This window comes from Peromyscus maniculatus, chromosome X (genome assembly GCF_049852395.1).
Source record: "Peromyscus maniculatus bairdii isolate BWxNUB_F1_BW_parent chromosome X, HU_Pman_BW_mat_3.1, whole genome shotgun sequence".
In the NCBI taxonomy this organism is placed as follows: Eukaryota; Metazoa; Chordata; class Mammalia; order Rodentia; family Cricetidae; genus Peromyscus; species Peromyscus maniculatus.
Genome location: NC_134875.1, coordinates 52606807 through 52623581, shown reverse-complemented (window position 1 = coordinate 52623581; position 16775 = coordinate 52606807). Strand labels below are relative to the sequence as shown.

Sequence of the window (16775 nt, the reverse complement as noted above, 5' to 3'; positions counted from 1 at the left end):
AAACCCTGTCACAAAAATAAATAAGTAAATAAATAAATAAATAAATAAAAATAAAAAATAATAACAAAAATGAAACAATGTTCCTCAGTCTAGTCTACAAATTCAAATACTCCAGGAAACTTCAGAGAATAAATAACTTTTTCTCCCTGAATATAGATGGAGTAAATTCATGGCAGGCAAATGTTCCTATAAAGAATGACTGTGTAAAGTTGGGTCACTTAACTAAAATCAAGTTTTAAAGACATCTGAAATTGACAGAGGTCATATTGACTAAAGGAAAAAAAATCCATATAGAATAGCGCCTTTCCAAGCAGTGTCAAAAATTTAACTTTAATTTATTCTATGGGGATATTGTCAATTCCATGAGAACAGCTGCTGGGAGAATCAACAAACAGATTCTTTTTTTGGTGATCAGAGGGGGAAAAAACGAGATATGGGGTAATTTAGGTACACAGACAGAACCACTCTAAAGACAAGTGATGGTTTCCACAATTGCAAAGAAGCTGTAAGTAAAAATAACAGAAAATCATGATGGAATTCTGAAAAAAAAAAAAAAACCTGAGGAGGGGGCAGAGAACTCAAGTGGGTGATTTGAATTCATTGGACAGAGAGATTCATGACAGCTTTCACTGAACTAAATTTACCAAACAAAATGTACTAGAATTCAGATTTTGCCCTAGAGAGATATGGAAGCTGGTTATATGTGCATTATCTAATCTGCCAGTTCCTATTTCTTGATATCCTTTTTCTATATAATTTTTATTTAATTTGTTTCATATAATACATTACAATCATGTTTCCCCTCTCCCAACTCTTCCCAGATCTCTCCTACCTCTCAACTCACCCAAAACTGTTATCTGTCACTCTATCACCTATCTATTTCTTTCTTTCTTTCTTTCTTTCTTTCTTTCTTTCTTTCTTTCTTTCTTTCTTTCTTTCTTTCTTTCTTTCTTTCTTTCTTTCTTTCTTTCTTTCTTTCCTTCCTTCCTTCCTTCCTTCCTTCCTTCCTTCCTTCCTTCCTTCCATCCATCCATCATCTCTCTATCTCTATCCCTTTCAACAAAAAAATGAACAAAAAAGAAAATCAAAACAAACAAAAAAACAGTAAGACAAATAAACAAATGAAACAAAAAAATCCATAAAAACATGTTTGTTTGATTTTTTTGTTTTTTGTTTTTGTTTTTGTTTCTTTATCTTGGGCAAATACTGTGCAAATATGGTTGATATACCCAGTGACATTGCACTATAGAAAACCAATTTTCCATTTGCCACGGATATGAATTTCAAATAGCTTCTTAGTTGTAGGTGGGACCACATGTTGTAGCAGGAATCTTAAAAGTTCTTATTGATAAAATCAAACCCAGAGCCAGGTATTGGGGTGAACTGGAAGATGAGAGAACAGAACAAGCCACAGCTATCTCACCTTGCCAATTCCTCAGCTGGTCCTGTTTCCTCAGGTTGGAAACCTCTGAGTCCTCATCCAGAATGAATCTCAGCTGAACCGTATTGCTCCATAGCCTGAAAGCTTAACCAGTCAAATGCTTAACCAGTCAAAATGCTTCTAGTTTCTGGTCCTCATGCTTTATATACCTTTCTGCTTTCTACCACCACTCTCTGGAATTAAAGGCTTGCTTCCTGGGATTAAAGGCGTGTGTCACCATGCTTGGCTGTTTCCAATGTGGCCTTGAACTCACAGAGATCCAGAGGGATTTCTATCTCTGGAATGCCAGGATTAAAGGCGTGTGCTATCACTGCCTAACTAGTGGCTTTTCTGTTCTCTGACCCCAGATAAGTTTATTAAGGTACACAATATTTTGGGGAACACAATACCACCACATTTCCTCTCTTTTTGTCTAAAATTAAAGAAAGCTTATAACTAATACAAGAAAAACTATCCAATAAGTATATACAATAGATACAGCCAAAAATTACAATAATGATGTCTAGTCCATTAACATTTGACAGATTCAGATAAAAAACTCCATTATATATAGTAACAATGTCCAGTCCAGTAACATCTGATAAACTCAGACCAAAAAATTTTCATTACTTATCTTATTTAAAACAAGTAGTTCCTTTTTAAAAGTAGATTCCATAATCTCCCTTTTTATCTTATCATCTCCATATCCACTCTATTTTCTTTTCATAATAGATTCAGTAGTCTACCTTTTGTCATTTTTATATCTTCCCCCTTTTCTTCAGTGTAGATTCAATGATCTACCTATTTATCCTATTATTTCTTTATCTTTTCTCTCAGAGTAGATTCGATGATCTATCTCATATCTGTATTCTCTTTTCCTTTTTGCTTTCTAGGGGTGAAGATATCTTTAGGGAATCTTGAAAAGAAAATTTTGGGGTTAATTGCCAAGTCCTGTATCATTTGTCCAGTCTCTGCATAAAAGGAAAGTTCAGGGCTTGTTTTAAGTCCTTGTTCAAGTAGTCTGTCAGGCTGGATCATCTCAGCTAGCCATCTCAAAATTGTCCTAAGCAGTTTGTAGTCCAAAGCAGATCTTTCTGTGGTGTTAATCAGCTTAATGGCTTTACCATAGTCCTTTTGAAGATTTCAAAGTTGCTGTTAGGTGTGGTCATGGTTCCATGCAGATTTTTTTTTTTTTTTGTGCTTCCTCTGTGGTTTGGAGCAATCACAGTCTGATAAATGTCTGTCTCTCGAAACCATGAACATTCTTCCCTAGAACAGAAAATCTTCACAATTTCTCCCCACCATTTGTCTTGCCAAACTTTTACAAACTGACCTTTGCCAATGTTTTCTTGTAACACGATGGTCCTGGCAATTCTCCTCTGAACCAGCAGCAGTAAACCCTTTGTCCCAGGTAGCAGCATCACCGCAGTCACCAACACGATGAGAAGGAGCTGGCAAAGTGGAGCAGTAGCCACTGCTTCCATGGTCCCACCACTGTTTGTGGCTCAGTCCAGGCCAAAGCTTCTCCCAAGCCTCCTAGGCCGGACTCAAACTCGGGATCCTACTGCCTCTGTCTCCTTCAGCAAATCCTACCGGCCTGCACCACCACAACCAGCCAAGTGTAGCTTGGGCCTGAGCTTAGGCTCACAAGGCCACAGGCAAACAGCTTTTTCATGAATTCATAACACGAACGTTGGACGCCAGATGTAGCAGGAATCTTAAAAGTTCTTATTGATAAAATCAAACCCAGAGCCAGGTATTGGGGTGAACTGGAAGATCAGAGGACAGAACAAGCCACAGCTATCTCACCTTGCCAATTCCTCAGCTGGTCCTGTTTCCTCAGGTTGGAAACCTCTGAGTCCTCATCCAGAATGAATCTCAGCTGAACCGTATTGCTCCATAGCCTGAAAGCTTAACCAGTCAAATGCTTAACCAGCCAAAATGCTTCTAGTTTCTGGTCCTCATGCCTTATATACCTTTCTGCTTTCTACCACCACTCTCTGGGATTAAAGGCGTGTCACCATGCCTGGCTGTTTCCAATGTGGCCTTGAACTCACAGAGATCCAGAGGGATTTCTATCTCTGGAATGCCAGGATTAAAGGCGTGTGCTATCACTGCCTAACTAGTGGCTTTTCTGTTCTCTGACCCCAGATAAGTTTATTAAGGTACACAATATTTTGGGGAACACAATACCACCACACCATGTTCACTTGCCCTTCTCAGTGCTAGACTCTGTCTGGCTTGAACATGTGCAGGTCTTATGTGTGTTTCCACAGTCTCTATGAGTTCGTATATATTTATTCACCAAATGAGCTATAGGAATGCTTGTTAAAGCATTATTTATGGTAGCTTGGAGGTGACATCTGGTTGGATGAAGTAGGTCACTTGGGGTGTGATTTCAAAAGGTACACCTTATTTTCAGTCCCATTCTGGCTGCCAGAAGGTGGGCAGATTTTCTCCTCTATACACTCTCTGCCATGATGTTGTGCCTCAATAAAAACTCAGTAATGTGATCATATACTTGAACCTCTGAAACCTTAAGCCCAATGAATATTCCCTTCCTTAACATACTTTTTATTAGATACATTGTCATGGTCATAGAAAATCTGACTAATACACTTGCTTAAGCTTTGCTTGAAGTTCCGGTTCAGAGATGATATTTTGAAATACTGGCTTGTTCCCTTAAAATACGATAAACTAACTTTAATCATAATCCTCTATGGTGGTGTGTCCTGTGTCCCCAGTAGGAAGAATGTAAAGCTCAGTGAAACAACGGATGGACAGAATAGTGACTTTTAATAACCCACTGGGAGACTGCTTCCAGTTTCTACAGTGCTAAGCTGGGAGAGGGGCATCTGTAAATCATAAAAACTGAGGGGCGAATATTTTCTCATGAAATTTAATTTAGAGGCATTCAACAATAAGACATGGATGTTGCTTAGACGTTTCAGGATGCCTGTGCTCATGGAACAGAGGTAGGAAGAAGAATCCCTGTTCATTTTGGCCACCCCATAGACAGAGGGTGGACTAACATGGAAATTTTGGTTCAGAGATGAATACAGATGGTATCACCACACACCAAAAGAGTGAAATTTTCATTGCTTACAGAATGATACTTTTTCACACATTGTGTTATGGCTGGGATGATTAAAATTACTGACATTGTGTGTTAAAATTCTATTCCCCGGGTTGATAGTGTTAGGAGACAGTCTTTTAGATGTTAATTAGGTCATTAGGGCAGAGCATTCATGAAGATCAGCATACCTTTAAAAACTTTATGTGAGCACTCTCTAGCTTGTGTTCCAGCATGTAATGTATATATAAATTAGTAGAAGAAGATGGACACCAGCAAGCTAAGAGCACCAGCACTAAATACATTGACAGCCTGTTCTTAGACTCCAAGCTTATAGGAATGTGAGAAATGAATTTCTGATGCTTATAGTCACCCAGTCAATGGTACTTGGCTAAAACCACCTCAACTGATTTAGACATACTTGTAGAAACAGAAATGATCCATTTCATGTGCATGTCATATTGTCTTCATCCCTGTGGTGGTATTCTAATTGTACTGAAATGTGATTTTGATTGTATGTTAATAAATAAAGTTGCCCGGGGGTCAGAGCTATTAGAGCCATAGACAGAGTGTGGCGGTGGTGGCACACGCCTTTAGTCCCATAGATCTCTGTGTGTTCAGGGATACAGCCAGCATTGGAGACATATGCCTTTAAGACCTAGGGGGCTGTACATTCAGACAGTGATGAGGCAGTCACGTGTTTGGGTTTACAACCAATGAGAAGGCAGAACAATAATACTATAAAAAAGACGTACAGACAGGAAGTAGCTCTCTTTTCGGGAAGCTGGGACACTGCAGGCGGAAGGGTGAGATTTTAGCTCTGAGCTCTGACCTCTCGGCTTTCTCTTTTACATTGTTTCTGTGTTTCTTATTTAATAAGACGGTTAGTTACATCAACACATCCCTGTATCATTTATTCAAATAAACCAATTTTAATTTGCTTTATTTTTATTTAAGAATTTTTTATTCATTTACATACCAACCACAGATGCCCCTCTCATCCCTCCTTCCACTCCCTTTTTCCCCCTCCCCCGGCTCACCCCACATCCTCTCTTCCAAAAGAGTAAGGGTTCCCATGGGGAGTCAGCAAAGCCTGGTACATTCAGTGAGGCAGGACCAAACCCCTCCCCCTTGCATGAAGGCTGAGCAAGGCATACCACCATAGGTAATGGGATCCAAAAAGCCAGCTCATGCACCAGGGATAGATTCTGATCCCACTACCAGGGGTCCCTCAAACAGACCAAGCTCCACAACTGTCTCCCGTATGCAGAGAGTCTAGTCTGGTCCCATGTAGGTTCCACAGCTGTTGGTCTAAAGTTCATGAGTTCCTACGAGCTTGGTTCAGTTGTCTCTGTAGATTTCCCCATCATAATCTTGAACCTGCCCCCCCCACGCCCTTGATCATATAATCCCTCTTCAATCTCTTTGACTAGACTCCTGTAGCTCAGCATGGTGCTTGGCTGTGGATTTTTTAAAATAACAATTTAAGATTGAAATATAAGTATATCTTTTCCTCACTTCCTTTTCCTCACTCCAATCCTTCCTATGTTCTCTACCCTTTGATTCCTATCAAATTCATGACCTCTTTTTTAGTTGTGATACATTATATATACATATGTATGTGCATATAATGTATACATATATAAGTATATATAAATGTAATCTGCTCAGTCTGTTTACTGTTACTACTGTATATGTATATGTGTGATTTCAGGGCTGACCACTTTGTATTGGATAACTAATTAGGTGGCTCATCCCTGAAGATTAATTCTGTCACTTTCAGCATTTCTTAATTGCCTGTAGTCTTCATCTAAGTGCAAGGCCCCATGAGATTTTCCCCTCTCCACAATAGCATGCCCTTTGGGTCTTGTCCTTGTTCTGGTCTTGTTTAGACAGCTATACTTTTGAAGCTTCCCTGCCATTTCCAGGATACACATTCTCACAGCAAATTAGAATTTCGTACATGAATGCTAAATTGACATTATTTCCACCCTTTATTCTCTACCATCCACTTCCTCTTGTGTCTCTTCTACTCCTTCTGAAGTTCATGACCTTCTTTTCTATAACTATCATTGTTATATTAATATATATTTCTAAAAGCAACTTGGGTAGGAAATATTTCATGTTAGTTTATGCTTTCAGGTCACAAGCAAAGCCAGGCCAGGAACTTATGCAAGAGCAGAAACAAAATTGTGGAGGAAAGCTGATTACTGGCTTGTTCCCAGGCTGACATCCAACTACCAGATCCATATGCCTAGTGATAGTATTGCATACAATAACAGAGGGAATTGTCCCATATCATAAGCAATCAAGAAAATGCCTCATAGACATGCTTACTAGCTAATCTAGTGGAGGAAATTCTTCAATTAAGGTTCCGTCTTCCAAGGTGTGTCAAGATAACAACCAAAGTTAACCATCACATTGACCATGTTGCTTTATGGGAGATTCTAGAACTTTGGATACGAAAAATGGTTAAATGTTCTAAGCAGAGCTTAATAAGCCATTCTAGTAGAAGCCTGGATGAAGCCCACAGAGTGAAATGCTGTGGTCTGAGTGTGAAATGTCCCCTATAGTCTCACACATTTAAACACTTGGGTCCTGGTTGGTGGCATTGTTTGGGGCTGCGAGTATGTAACTTTTAGGATGTGGTGCTTTGCTAGAGAAAGTGCATCACTAGGGGCAGGCTTATATAGCCTCATACAGCTTCCAGTTTGCTCTCTCAGCTTCCGATTTAATGAAATGTGATCAGTAACTTTCCCACTCTGGTTACCTGCTGCTATATCTTTCTTGTCATTATGGACTTCTCTTTTGTCACCATAAGTCAAAATAACTTTTTTAAAGTTGTTTCTGGCCATGGTATTTTGTGACATCAAGAGAAAGGTAACTAATAACACACACACACACACACACACAAGCGTGCACATGCACGCATACATGCCTACTGTCCATTTAGCATTGCTAATATAGACATGTTTAGAGCTAACTGCTTGGTATTGGATAACATATCAAGAGGCCCATCCTTTGAGGAAACTGATCCTCCCTTCCCCAACAGCCATTGACTGTAGTTCTTCATCTAGGGATGAGGCCTTGTAAAAGTTTTCCCATCCATGTTGGCATGCCTGATAACTGTTATCATTATGCAGGTATGTTAAGTAGCCATACTGTTGAAGTTTCATGGGTGTGTAGCATCCCTATCATGTCTATAAGACATTATGTAGCAGCAGACATACTGGTCATCTGGTTCTTAGAATCTTTCCACCCCCTCTTTCCACAATGTTCACTGACTCTTAGGAACAGGAGTTGTGTTATAGATATATCTGTTTAGGTTGAGTAGCCCATATTCACTTATTCTCTGCATATTGATACCTTGTGGATTTCTGTAATCATCTCCATATTTGCTAAAAGGAGCATCTTTGATAAGGGGATAAAGCTACACTTACTTGTGTATATAAAGACAAGTATTATCATACAGTTCAAAATTATAGTGCTTTGATGGCAATGGTAGTGGTCGGTTCTCTAGGGTCTATAACCTCTCTAGCTAGGAAAATTAGCTAGGTTTACAATATCTGGCATGACTTCCCTCCCAATGAGTGGGCCTTAAATATAATTAAACAGTTGTTGATTACTTCAAAGCTAAAAGTGACACTATTGCATCACTACCAGCCTGGTCATTGGTGTGATTCATAGGTTTTACAACTGAATAGAACTATTGATTGCTTTTCTCCCTTGACAGTTTGCATAGCACTTCAGATATCTAGTCCTCAGGGAGAAGGTTTCCAGGTCAGTTCTAGCTCAATTCTTCTAAGTCCTGTGTCTTAAATGTGCAGTATCTTCAGCAATAAGGTCTTACATTGAAGTTCTAAGAGGCAACCAAGGGCAGCATCAATAGCCTATGTTGTTTGAGGGGTGTCTTGCATTTTCACTACATTTCATAGGATTTGGTGAGGTTATAACAGCATGGATATTACTACCATTTACATTTTACACATAAGGAAAAGAAGTGGTAGAGTTTTTGTGCTTTGCCAAAGATCACAAAGCAGTGTAAGTAACAGAACCAATATTGTAATCTAACTACAGTGAAATGAAATATCAAGTCAAGAATGAACTTTTTTCTGTACCATAAGTCATTATCCTTCTCTGTTTCCAATTCCTTATCCACAAAGCCAAAGTAAGTATTATAGAAAAGATATTCAAGCCTCCCTGCAAATATGTCTAATAAGAAAAGATTAAAAAGTTATAAACATATTTCTAAACATATTTATTTATTTTAATATGGAAGCACATATACATAGTACTTACAAACTCATTGCTATTTTCCTATTAGTGAAATATTGGAATAGACAGAATTTGGTTACTACAAAATTAACACTCACTGTGATATCTGTGCTCTAAATTCTAATATGGGTGCTTGAATACATGATGTTGAGAATAAATCTACTTTGGTGGGTAAAGATAGAATAGCATATGTAGGCAGTGGAAGTTTTAGGGACACAAATGTATTTTATTGAGGAATACAGACAAAAAGATAGGTTAAGCAGGAAATTTCCATGAGATCAAGTGGGGCAGATTTTCAATATTTGGAAAGAATCTAAAAAAAAAATAATGAATAGAGTATACAGCGCAAATTAATTGTCCCTCCATGAATACTTTATGAATTAAAAACAAGGAGACCTGCTAGTGAGCATGTGGCTTGCATGAGGAAATTCATTTTTCTCCATTCTTTTGTTGAAAGCATGTTAGGTAACAAACACTACATCCCTAGATAAAAGCATTCAATCTTTGGCTAGACAGTGTAGTGAAAGAAGCTTTTTTAGCACTAGCAGTAGCTATAATCACAGACTCATTTTGAATAGGTAGAAAGAGCAGACATTATTGTGAAACTCATATACAAGCCAAAGCATTTGCATGTTCATTGATCATGCTGTTGGAATACTGTAATATGAAGACTTGACCTGTATTACAGCTATTGTCCAGATGATATATCCAAAGGCATTTGTAATCCCAGTCAAATTTTCTAGATTTAGCTAATTGATGAGTAGCTTTACAATGACTTACTAACACTGATGCTTCCTCTAGTCTAAAATAACAATCGTTCATTGACTATCTATGTGTTTGGTCACAGGATTAGCCACTTCCACAGCCAATGTAGTCCAGAAGAAATCCACCTTTATGCCTTGCACAAAAGACATAAAGCCTAAGCCCACAGCAAGTACATCAAGCTATGTTAAATGTTTATTTCCCATTATAATATGTACGCACTCAATGGCCTCTTCCCCAATTACTCTTTTGCTGGGTTAACAACCTTCCCTAAAAAGAGAATGCTTCTGGTCCTTTTCTCCAAAATCATAAGTAAGAATGTTCTATCAAATCGGATAATAGGGTAAAGAGGAGCTACTTCTGCCTGATCCAGAGACACAGCTTCAGGAACAATTCCTTCTTTGGTTCCCTCTTCTCCAATGTGCAGCACAGCCTTGTGGAAAGCCTGTGAGAAAAGAACACACACTGAAGGTCCCCTGAAAAAGTGGCAACAGTCTTTGGGGTGTGTGAGAAGTACAAAACGAAATACAATGTATTATGTTGATGGTACTTGAATATATTACATTGATGAGTGTAGTTAATGAATTTCTGTGATTTTAGGACTACTTGTTTGGGTAGCATCTCATTCTCCATCACCTTCCATCTCTAGAAGTTATCTCTTGGGTGCCTTTCTCACATCCTCTAGCACTGTGTCTCATGAGTCACTTCTGATCAATAAGACTTTCCGTTGCGTTAGTCATCTTAGAACATGAGGGTTAGGGATGGAAATTACATTTATTTATTTATGTATTTTTGTGTTTGGCCTGCATGTGTGTTTTTGAATCAGACCAAATTTCATGGGACTAAAGTCACAGAACAGTTGTGAACTGCCATGTTATGTTGGTTATGGAAATTGAACCTGAATCTTCTGGAAGAACAAACAGTGCTCTTATCTACAAAGCCATCACTCCAGACCCAGAAATAACTTCTAAAATGACTTATTTTAAGAAACAAGAATGTCTCTCATATAATAGTCACCTAACAGAATCACATTGTCAATGTAGACATGAGATTCCTGTATTGACTAAATGATATGGGTGAATTAATTGACTCTCAATGTTCTCTCCAGCTCATACAGTAAAAAACATCCACCAACTTACATAGGAAAGTTTTAGACCATTGTCTTCCGTGATTCCAGGAAAGTCAGCACCTTCAGCAAAGGCATCCCTCATGCCCATCTTCTGAAGTGTACTTCCAAGGTCATATGTGGCAGAAATGGAAAACTTTGGAACAAACAACTCAACCCATCTGTGTGGAATAAGGAAAGGGAGACATGACAGTCACCACACTAATCACACTTAAGATCTCAAGATCTTTCTTTCTCTCTCTCTCTCTCTCTCTCTCTCTCTCTCTCTCTCTCTCTCTCTCTCTCCCTCCCTCCCTCCCTCCCTCCCTCCCTCCCTCCCTTTCTCCCTCCCTCTCTCCTTGGCTACTCCTCTGAACACTGACAACCATTAACATGGTACCATAACCACAGAAGGTATTGTTGTAGAAGTGGTCTCAGACTCAGAAAATATTGGACTGCAACATATGGTGCCCTGACCCTTTGTTATCAGAAAAATGTATCTCTGTGGTACTGAGCAAGGACAGGGGTCTAATGGCATGAAGATCAAAGGGTAGTGCACAGGGGTTTTCATGGTGTTCTATCTTGAAGCTCTAGCTAAAAATGACTGCCAACTCTGTGCCAACATCAATTCTTATCCATCCCAAAGCTTTATTTGGTCCTTAAAAAGGTATTAGCATCCTAGCATACTCACTTTGGGGAGCTTTATGGGAATTTCTAATTTGACATATGTCTCCTTGGCATTTTCTCAATATGCTTAGAGGAAATACTGTGGAAAGTATCCAGAAAAGTGTCAGGCACACTGTACTGGACATACTCTAAACATCATTTACTACTGCCACGTGCTTCTGGGTAATTTTCCTACCTCTAGGTTTCTTCTGAATGTAGCCTCACCTCCACTACTGATAGGCCCACCCACAGCCCCTCATACCCTCTAAATTGTTTACCCTTTTTGCAGTAAGTGGTTCCACTTCTTCAGTGTCTTAGCTGACATGGCTGCCTCCACCCACTCCACATGTCCCTCCTTTGGAAGGACAAAAAGTGCCAGAGCATTCTCACTATAGTCCATTTGAAGTACTGTGCAATTCAGCTCTACATCCACAAAATGATAGTATTCTTCTAGCTGGTGCATCATGGGCACTTGTACTGTGGTGGTTTTGTCCACTGAGAAGTTGGAACTCGCTTCTGTTTTAGATACACGAAAAGGATTTGCCCACTGGGCTTAAAACAAGAAAGAGAAGAGATGTTTCTTTGAAACCATTAGTCATTCATCTAATAATTAAGACTGTATACTGCCAACCAGTTTTCCAAGTGATTATAAATAAGTGACTCACTAAAGATCAGAAAAACAAAGTCACCTGACATGATCAGTCAACTACCACATGGCAAAAACAGAAGTCCCCTCCAATTCTGCTTGACTTCACAGTCTATTTTTAGAAACACTATACTTTCTACACCCATCAGAAATGGTATCTCCTTCCATGAAAAGGTATATGAGTGCCAAGAAAAATGAGTGAAATGAGATAACAAAGTGTTCTGCCATTTTAATCATATATAGGTGTATGGCTTATGCAAAAAATCACTCATCCAAACATGAAAGACAGGTTCTATAAAACCAAGAGGAATCATCTGGGCACCATGCTTTCAGAAATCACTGTAAGCTCTAGCTTTAGGGCTAGATAGCCTTGCTGGAAAAGTTAGCACTGAAAATTATCAATGGTATATATTTGTATACTTGCAGCATAATCACACATAGTAGGTACTTATATATATTAAAAGTTATTTATGCAAGGTATCCCAATGTGCACAGAAGTAGGGACCACATTATGCCTAGATACAAATTCAGTTGACTTGCCAAGCACAGGCTTTTCCCACCTCATTAAATACTTTAGAAACTATAGGTCTTTAGCCTGATATGATCAGAACATTCATAACATTGTCAACCGAATCTTTAAAAGTGTTATCTCCCTAAAAATTTCCTGGGCTCATATACAAAGCTGCGTGTCATCCTGGAATGATCCAACACAATGCATAGATAGAGGCAATAGTGACAAATCACTGTGGTATGAGGGACACCTACTGATGCTAGTGATAAGAGATCATAAATCCCCCCTAGTTCTCTATCTTAACACTAGACTGGAAATTGATGTCTTAATGCCTTACCTTTGAAATGAATATAGTTCACCAGAATCATGATAATGTTCAGTCTAAGGTCTTGAATTAAGCCTATAATTTTCCCCTTGCTTTGCTTCTCCACATAACTGTTGATCTCCTGCTGGACTGCAGAAACATTGGAGAAGTCGGTAGGAAAGACTTCAGTTTCATAGAGGGTCTTGACATTATCCAAAAACTTTGCCAGTGGTTTCAGCTGCTGCCCAATGAAAACTGCATTTCCCATTTGCAATTCCAGTTCATTCTTTGGGAAATTCAATGAACAGATCAAATGCTGGAAGCCCTGATGAAATTCTGTCATTGGAGTATCTGTGAGATTAAACCCCAAAACCTCCAGAATCTGAGTTTGGGTGCTAGAGCCAGATACAAAAGAAAGCATAGCTAAAGCAGCAGATATGCTCACAGGGGAAAAAAAGATGTTCCAATCTGGGTTCTCCACAGAGAACCTACGATACAGCCTGAACGCAAAGTCAGCATTGGTAGATGACATCTTATAGAGAGTGGCATTTTGTTGGGGCAAATGACAGGTCATTACTTTGCCTTCAGAGCTGTTATATTGTGCACAATGGATTGTAGCCTGAAGCCCAAATACCAAGAAAAACAGATAGAGGAACACTGACATTCTGGAGTGAAGATGATCTACAAAACATGAAGTGAGATAACCATTGGGGGAGTTTAGAAAGATGAAATACTTTCTGATCCAGAGAAACATAAAAGTTACCCACCTTGATTTATACAACAAAAGAAAGTATTTGAAGTTGTGTTCAGCAAAGAATAAAGGAGATAAATAGTCTCTCTCTTCTCTAAAGACTAGTGACATGTCTACTTTGGAAAGAGAGCAGGAGAAATGGCTGGCCTAGGCAACAGAAATACAATGTCATGAATTCATTAACATATGATAATAGCACATGAAAATAATGAAACTCATGGAAATGGAATCAAGTCCCATTTGAATGAAGGGCACTTTTATGGGTATGAAGAATCATTAGACACAGCAAGCACTCCCTCTGTTTATGCCACATGTACATTAGAATTTTGGTTTGTGTGTATGTGTGTATTTTAAGTTGGTGTTTTCTTAGGATAACATTTGTGATATGACCAAATGAGAACAACTCCTCCAAGAAATGACTAGTTGGAATGGAAGAGGAATGGTTCATCAAGTCATGTACAACATGACAAGCCAAAATTCACACACCTGTGAAATGTATGGGAGGCACAAGAATATTTTCAAATGATAGGAAAGTGAGGGTATAACATTCTTGTATTAGAGACTTCTTTCTTTTAGTACTACCTAAAGAACCATTTCTTACTTCTAACAGAGCTTAACAATCTTATTCTTATAGGTATGCATGCCATTTTATACCAATTAGAGAGGAAGTCCTAAAATTTTCTAAGCATGAAGTAGTACAAAGAAGCAGGGAGCATGATGTAGAGTCAAAGATGTTCATACACCAGTGGTTAGAAAAAAGATCCATGGAGTCAGTACAGGGCCTCTTCCTAAGCCTTTCATTTTCTTCATGAGTGGTCTCAACTTAGGTGCCAACTGCTGTATTATAAATGTCCTTCTTGTCCATACTGTCTTACTGAATTGTTACTCATCTACCCAGCTGCTATTGGACATATACACCCTGTTTGCCCATTCATACTTCAGCCTCCACTGGGAAATCCCAATTTCCAAATGTAAACACATTCTCTCAACTCCCCCAACCCCCTTTTTCTTTTTCATTCCATAGTCCAATATATTGCACCCCTGTTTATAGACAGACCCATATCAAAGGGCTTGCTTCATTTTTATTCTCCAGTTCTAGTGGCCATGATGACCAATGAATACTTCCTGAATACTTACCAAAACTTTTCTTTTCTTTCCATCTCTACTTACAAGTCCCATTCCCTAAGTTTTATCAGCTCCTAGCATGACAGGGGGCCTTCTATCTCCTCCAGCCTTCCTTCATCCACTTCTATATCAAATTTCCATATTTTCACCAGAATACTCTTCCAATCAAAGTTATCAAGGCTGGTTAGAAGGTCAGTTATCAGATGACCACTCTTAGACCTTGCTTCCTGACCACTCTGCAAACTTCAAACTCAGTTATTTGGAACTCTGTCTTGGAAGAAATGTTCAGTGTTCCCAAGGAGAAAAAATACTTACAGCACATGCCCAAGAAGTCACTTGCATCTCTCAGACAGCAACACCTACCTTTCCATCTTTATAACATGCCCTTGATTGCAAAACTAGAGCATTCTCAGTTACAAATTAACCATGACATGAACGTTGCGATGACATTTCCAATGCTGATGCACAAAACCAAGGCCAAGTGGAAAAAAAAGCTTAAAAAAAATAAGGTTTGTACTCTGGGTAAAACTTTAGATAATACTTTGGCTTCTACATACATCCCTCATTTAAAACAGTTCTTATTGCCAACGCCAAACAGTGCCAGAACAGGATGACTTTTGAGAAAAAGATATATGCAGACTTGTTGAATCTTTTTAATTGGTGCTATAGGATGGTTTATGCATAAGTGGAGAAAATGTTGTCAAATCCTAGACTTTTTAATGCTCAAAGGGAAACTAGTCATGTCTTCTGATCACAAAAGTCCACTACATCCTCCTCTAACCCAAGAACTCCAGAATATGGTACAGAAGGGACCAATAATGTGGAATAAAAACAAACATCTTCTACCTGAGATTAACTGTGTGCTATACACAAAAAGAAGCAGTAGAAGCTGGGCAGTGGTGGCACACATCTCTAATCCCAGCACTTAGGAGGCAGAGGCAGGTAGATCTCTGTGAGTTCGAGGCCAGCCTAGTCTACAAATGAGTTCCAAGACAGCCAGCACTGTTGTTACACAGAGAAACCCTATCTCAAAAGACAAAACAAAACAAAACAAACAAATGAAGGAGAAAAATAATTATATTTCATCAAGAAACTCCAGTTTAGCCTTGACTCTGTCAGTTTCTAGGTATAGTGATAGTAGTAACAGTAATTCCTCCTGCTATTTGATCAAGCACATGACAGGACACAAAGCACCTAGCCCCCCAAACAGCTACCCTAGGAACTACATTAAAGATCAATGTGGTCACTCAGCAGCATAGATCACAGACATGCACATGGCATTCAGTGAATCCATGTTGATATCCATGGGCTAGGCTGCCACGGGATACCATATTGGTGTCCATGCCACATGTTACCCAGGAGGCCATGTTGATGTCTGTGTCTTGTATTGCTGCTGCTACTCCTGCTGCTGCTGTTGCGGGTTATGATGGTGTCCATGGCCTGTGCTGCAGCAGAGGGCTGTTTTGATGTCTGTGATCTGTACAGCCACTGGAGACCATACTGAGGTCCAAGTGGCTCATGCTGATGCTGGAGGTTATATGGTTGTCCATAGTCTGTGCTGTGGCCAGAAACCACGTGGAAATCCATGATCCATGCTCCTGCTGATTATAAAGGGCAAGGGGGCTTCCTTTAGGAAGCCTCTTTTGTAGTGGTATTGATGACTGGAAACTCATAGTTGAGAAAGGCATATAAGGGTTCTGTGAAAACCCCTATCCCCACCCCACTCCACCCCCAACCCACCATCACCACCACCACAGTAACAGCCTAGACAGGGATCCACTGAAGAGAATTCTTAAAAATTGTGATAAGGATGCTGAAGTGTAGCTCTCCACAAGTGATGGCTTCTGGCAGGGGTAGAGGTGGGAAAAGACTCCATTTTCTTTCAGGTGCTGGCCACTGGGAGTTTGAGCATGCTCCAGTGACTATGTGGGCAACACAAATTGGATTTGTCTTTTTATTTCTTTTGGGGAGAGCAGCCACAAGGTTGAGGGGGCAGGCCTGGGAGGAATGGGAAGTGAGTGTGATGGGGTGCACGTTGTGAAATTCCCAAATAATCAACACAAATATTATGTTGAAGAAAAAAGGATCAATGCGAATCAAGGGAGCAGTGGAAGTAACTAGGGCTAGTTCAAGTTAA

The 16775-nt window shown here is 39.3% G+C and overlaps 2 protein-coding genes across 3 annotated transcripts in view; one reads left to right on the top strand and one right to left on the bottom strand.

Moving 5' to 3' along the window:
* The window catches only part of LOC143270962 (uncharacterized), a 33135-nt gene that overhangs the window by 6678 nt on the left and 9682 nt on the right, over positions 1-16775 (top strand). The gene's annotated exons all lie outside the window — the stretch shown is intronic.
* Serpina7 (serpin family A member 7) lies at positions 8735-15010 on the bottom strand. 2 transcript variants are annotated; one of them, XM_042269149.2, is made up of 5 exons: positions 14954-15010; positions 12796-13443; positions 11580-11853; positions 10670-10817; positions 8735-9975 (listed from the first exon to the last, which is right to left on the bottom strand). In XM_042269149.2, the coding sequence occupies exons 1-5, from the start codon at positions 14958-14960 to the stop codon at positions 9772-9774; spliced, it is 1281 nt and encodes a 426-aa protein (XP_042125083.2). In that variant the 5' UTR covers positions 14961-15010; the 3' UTR covers positions 8735-9771. The 2 variants fall into 2 exon arrangements, with proteins under 2 accessions (XP_042125083.2, XP_076417839.1); XM_076561724.1 differs by having other exon boundaries at positions 11580-11817.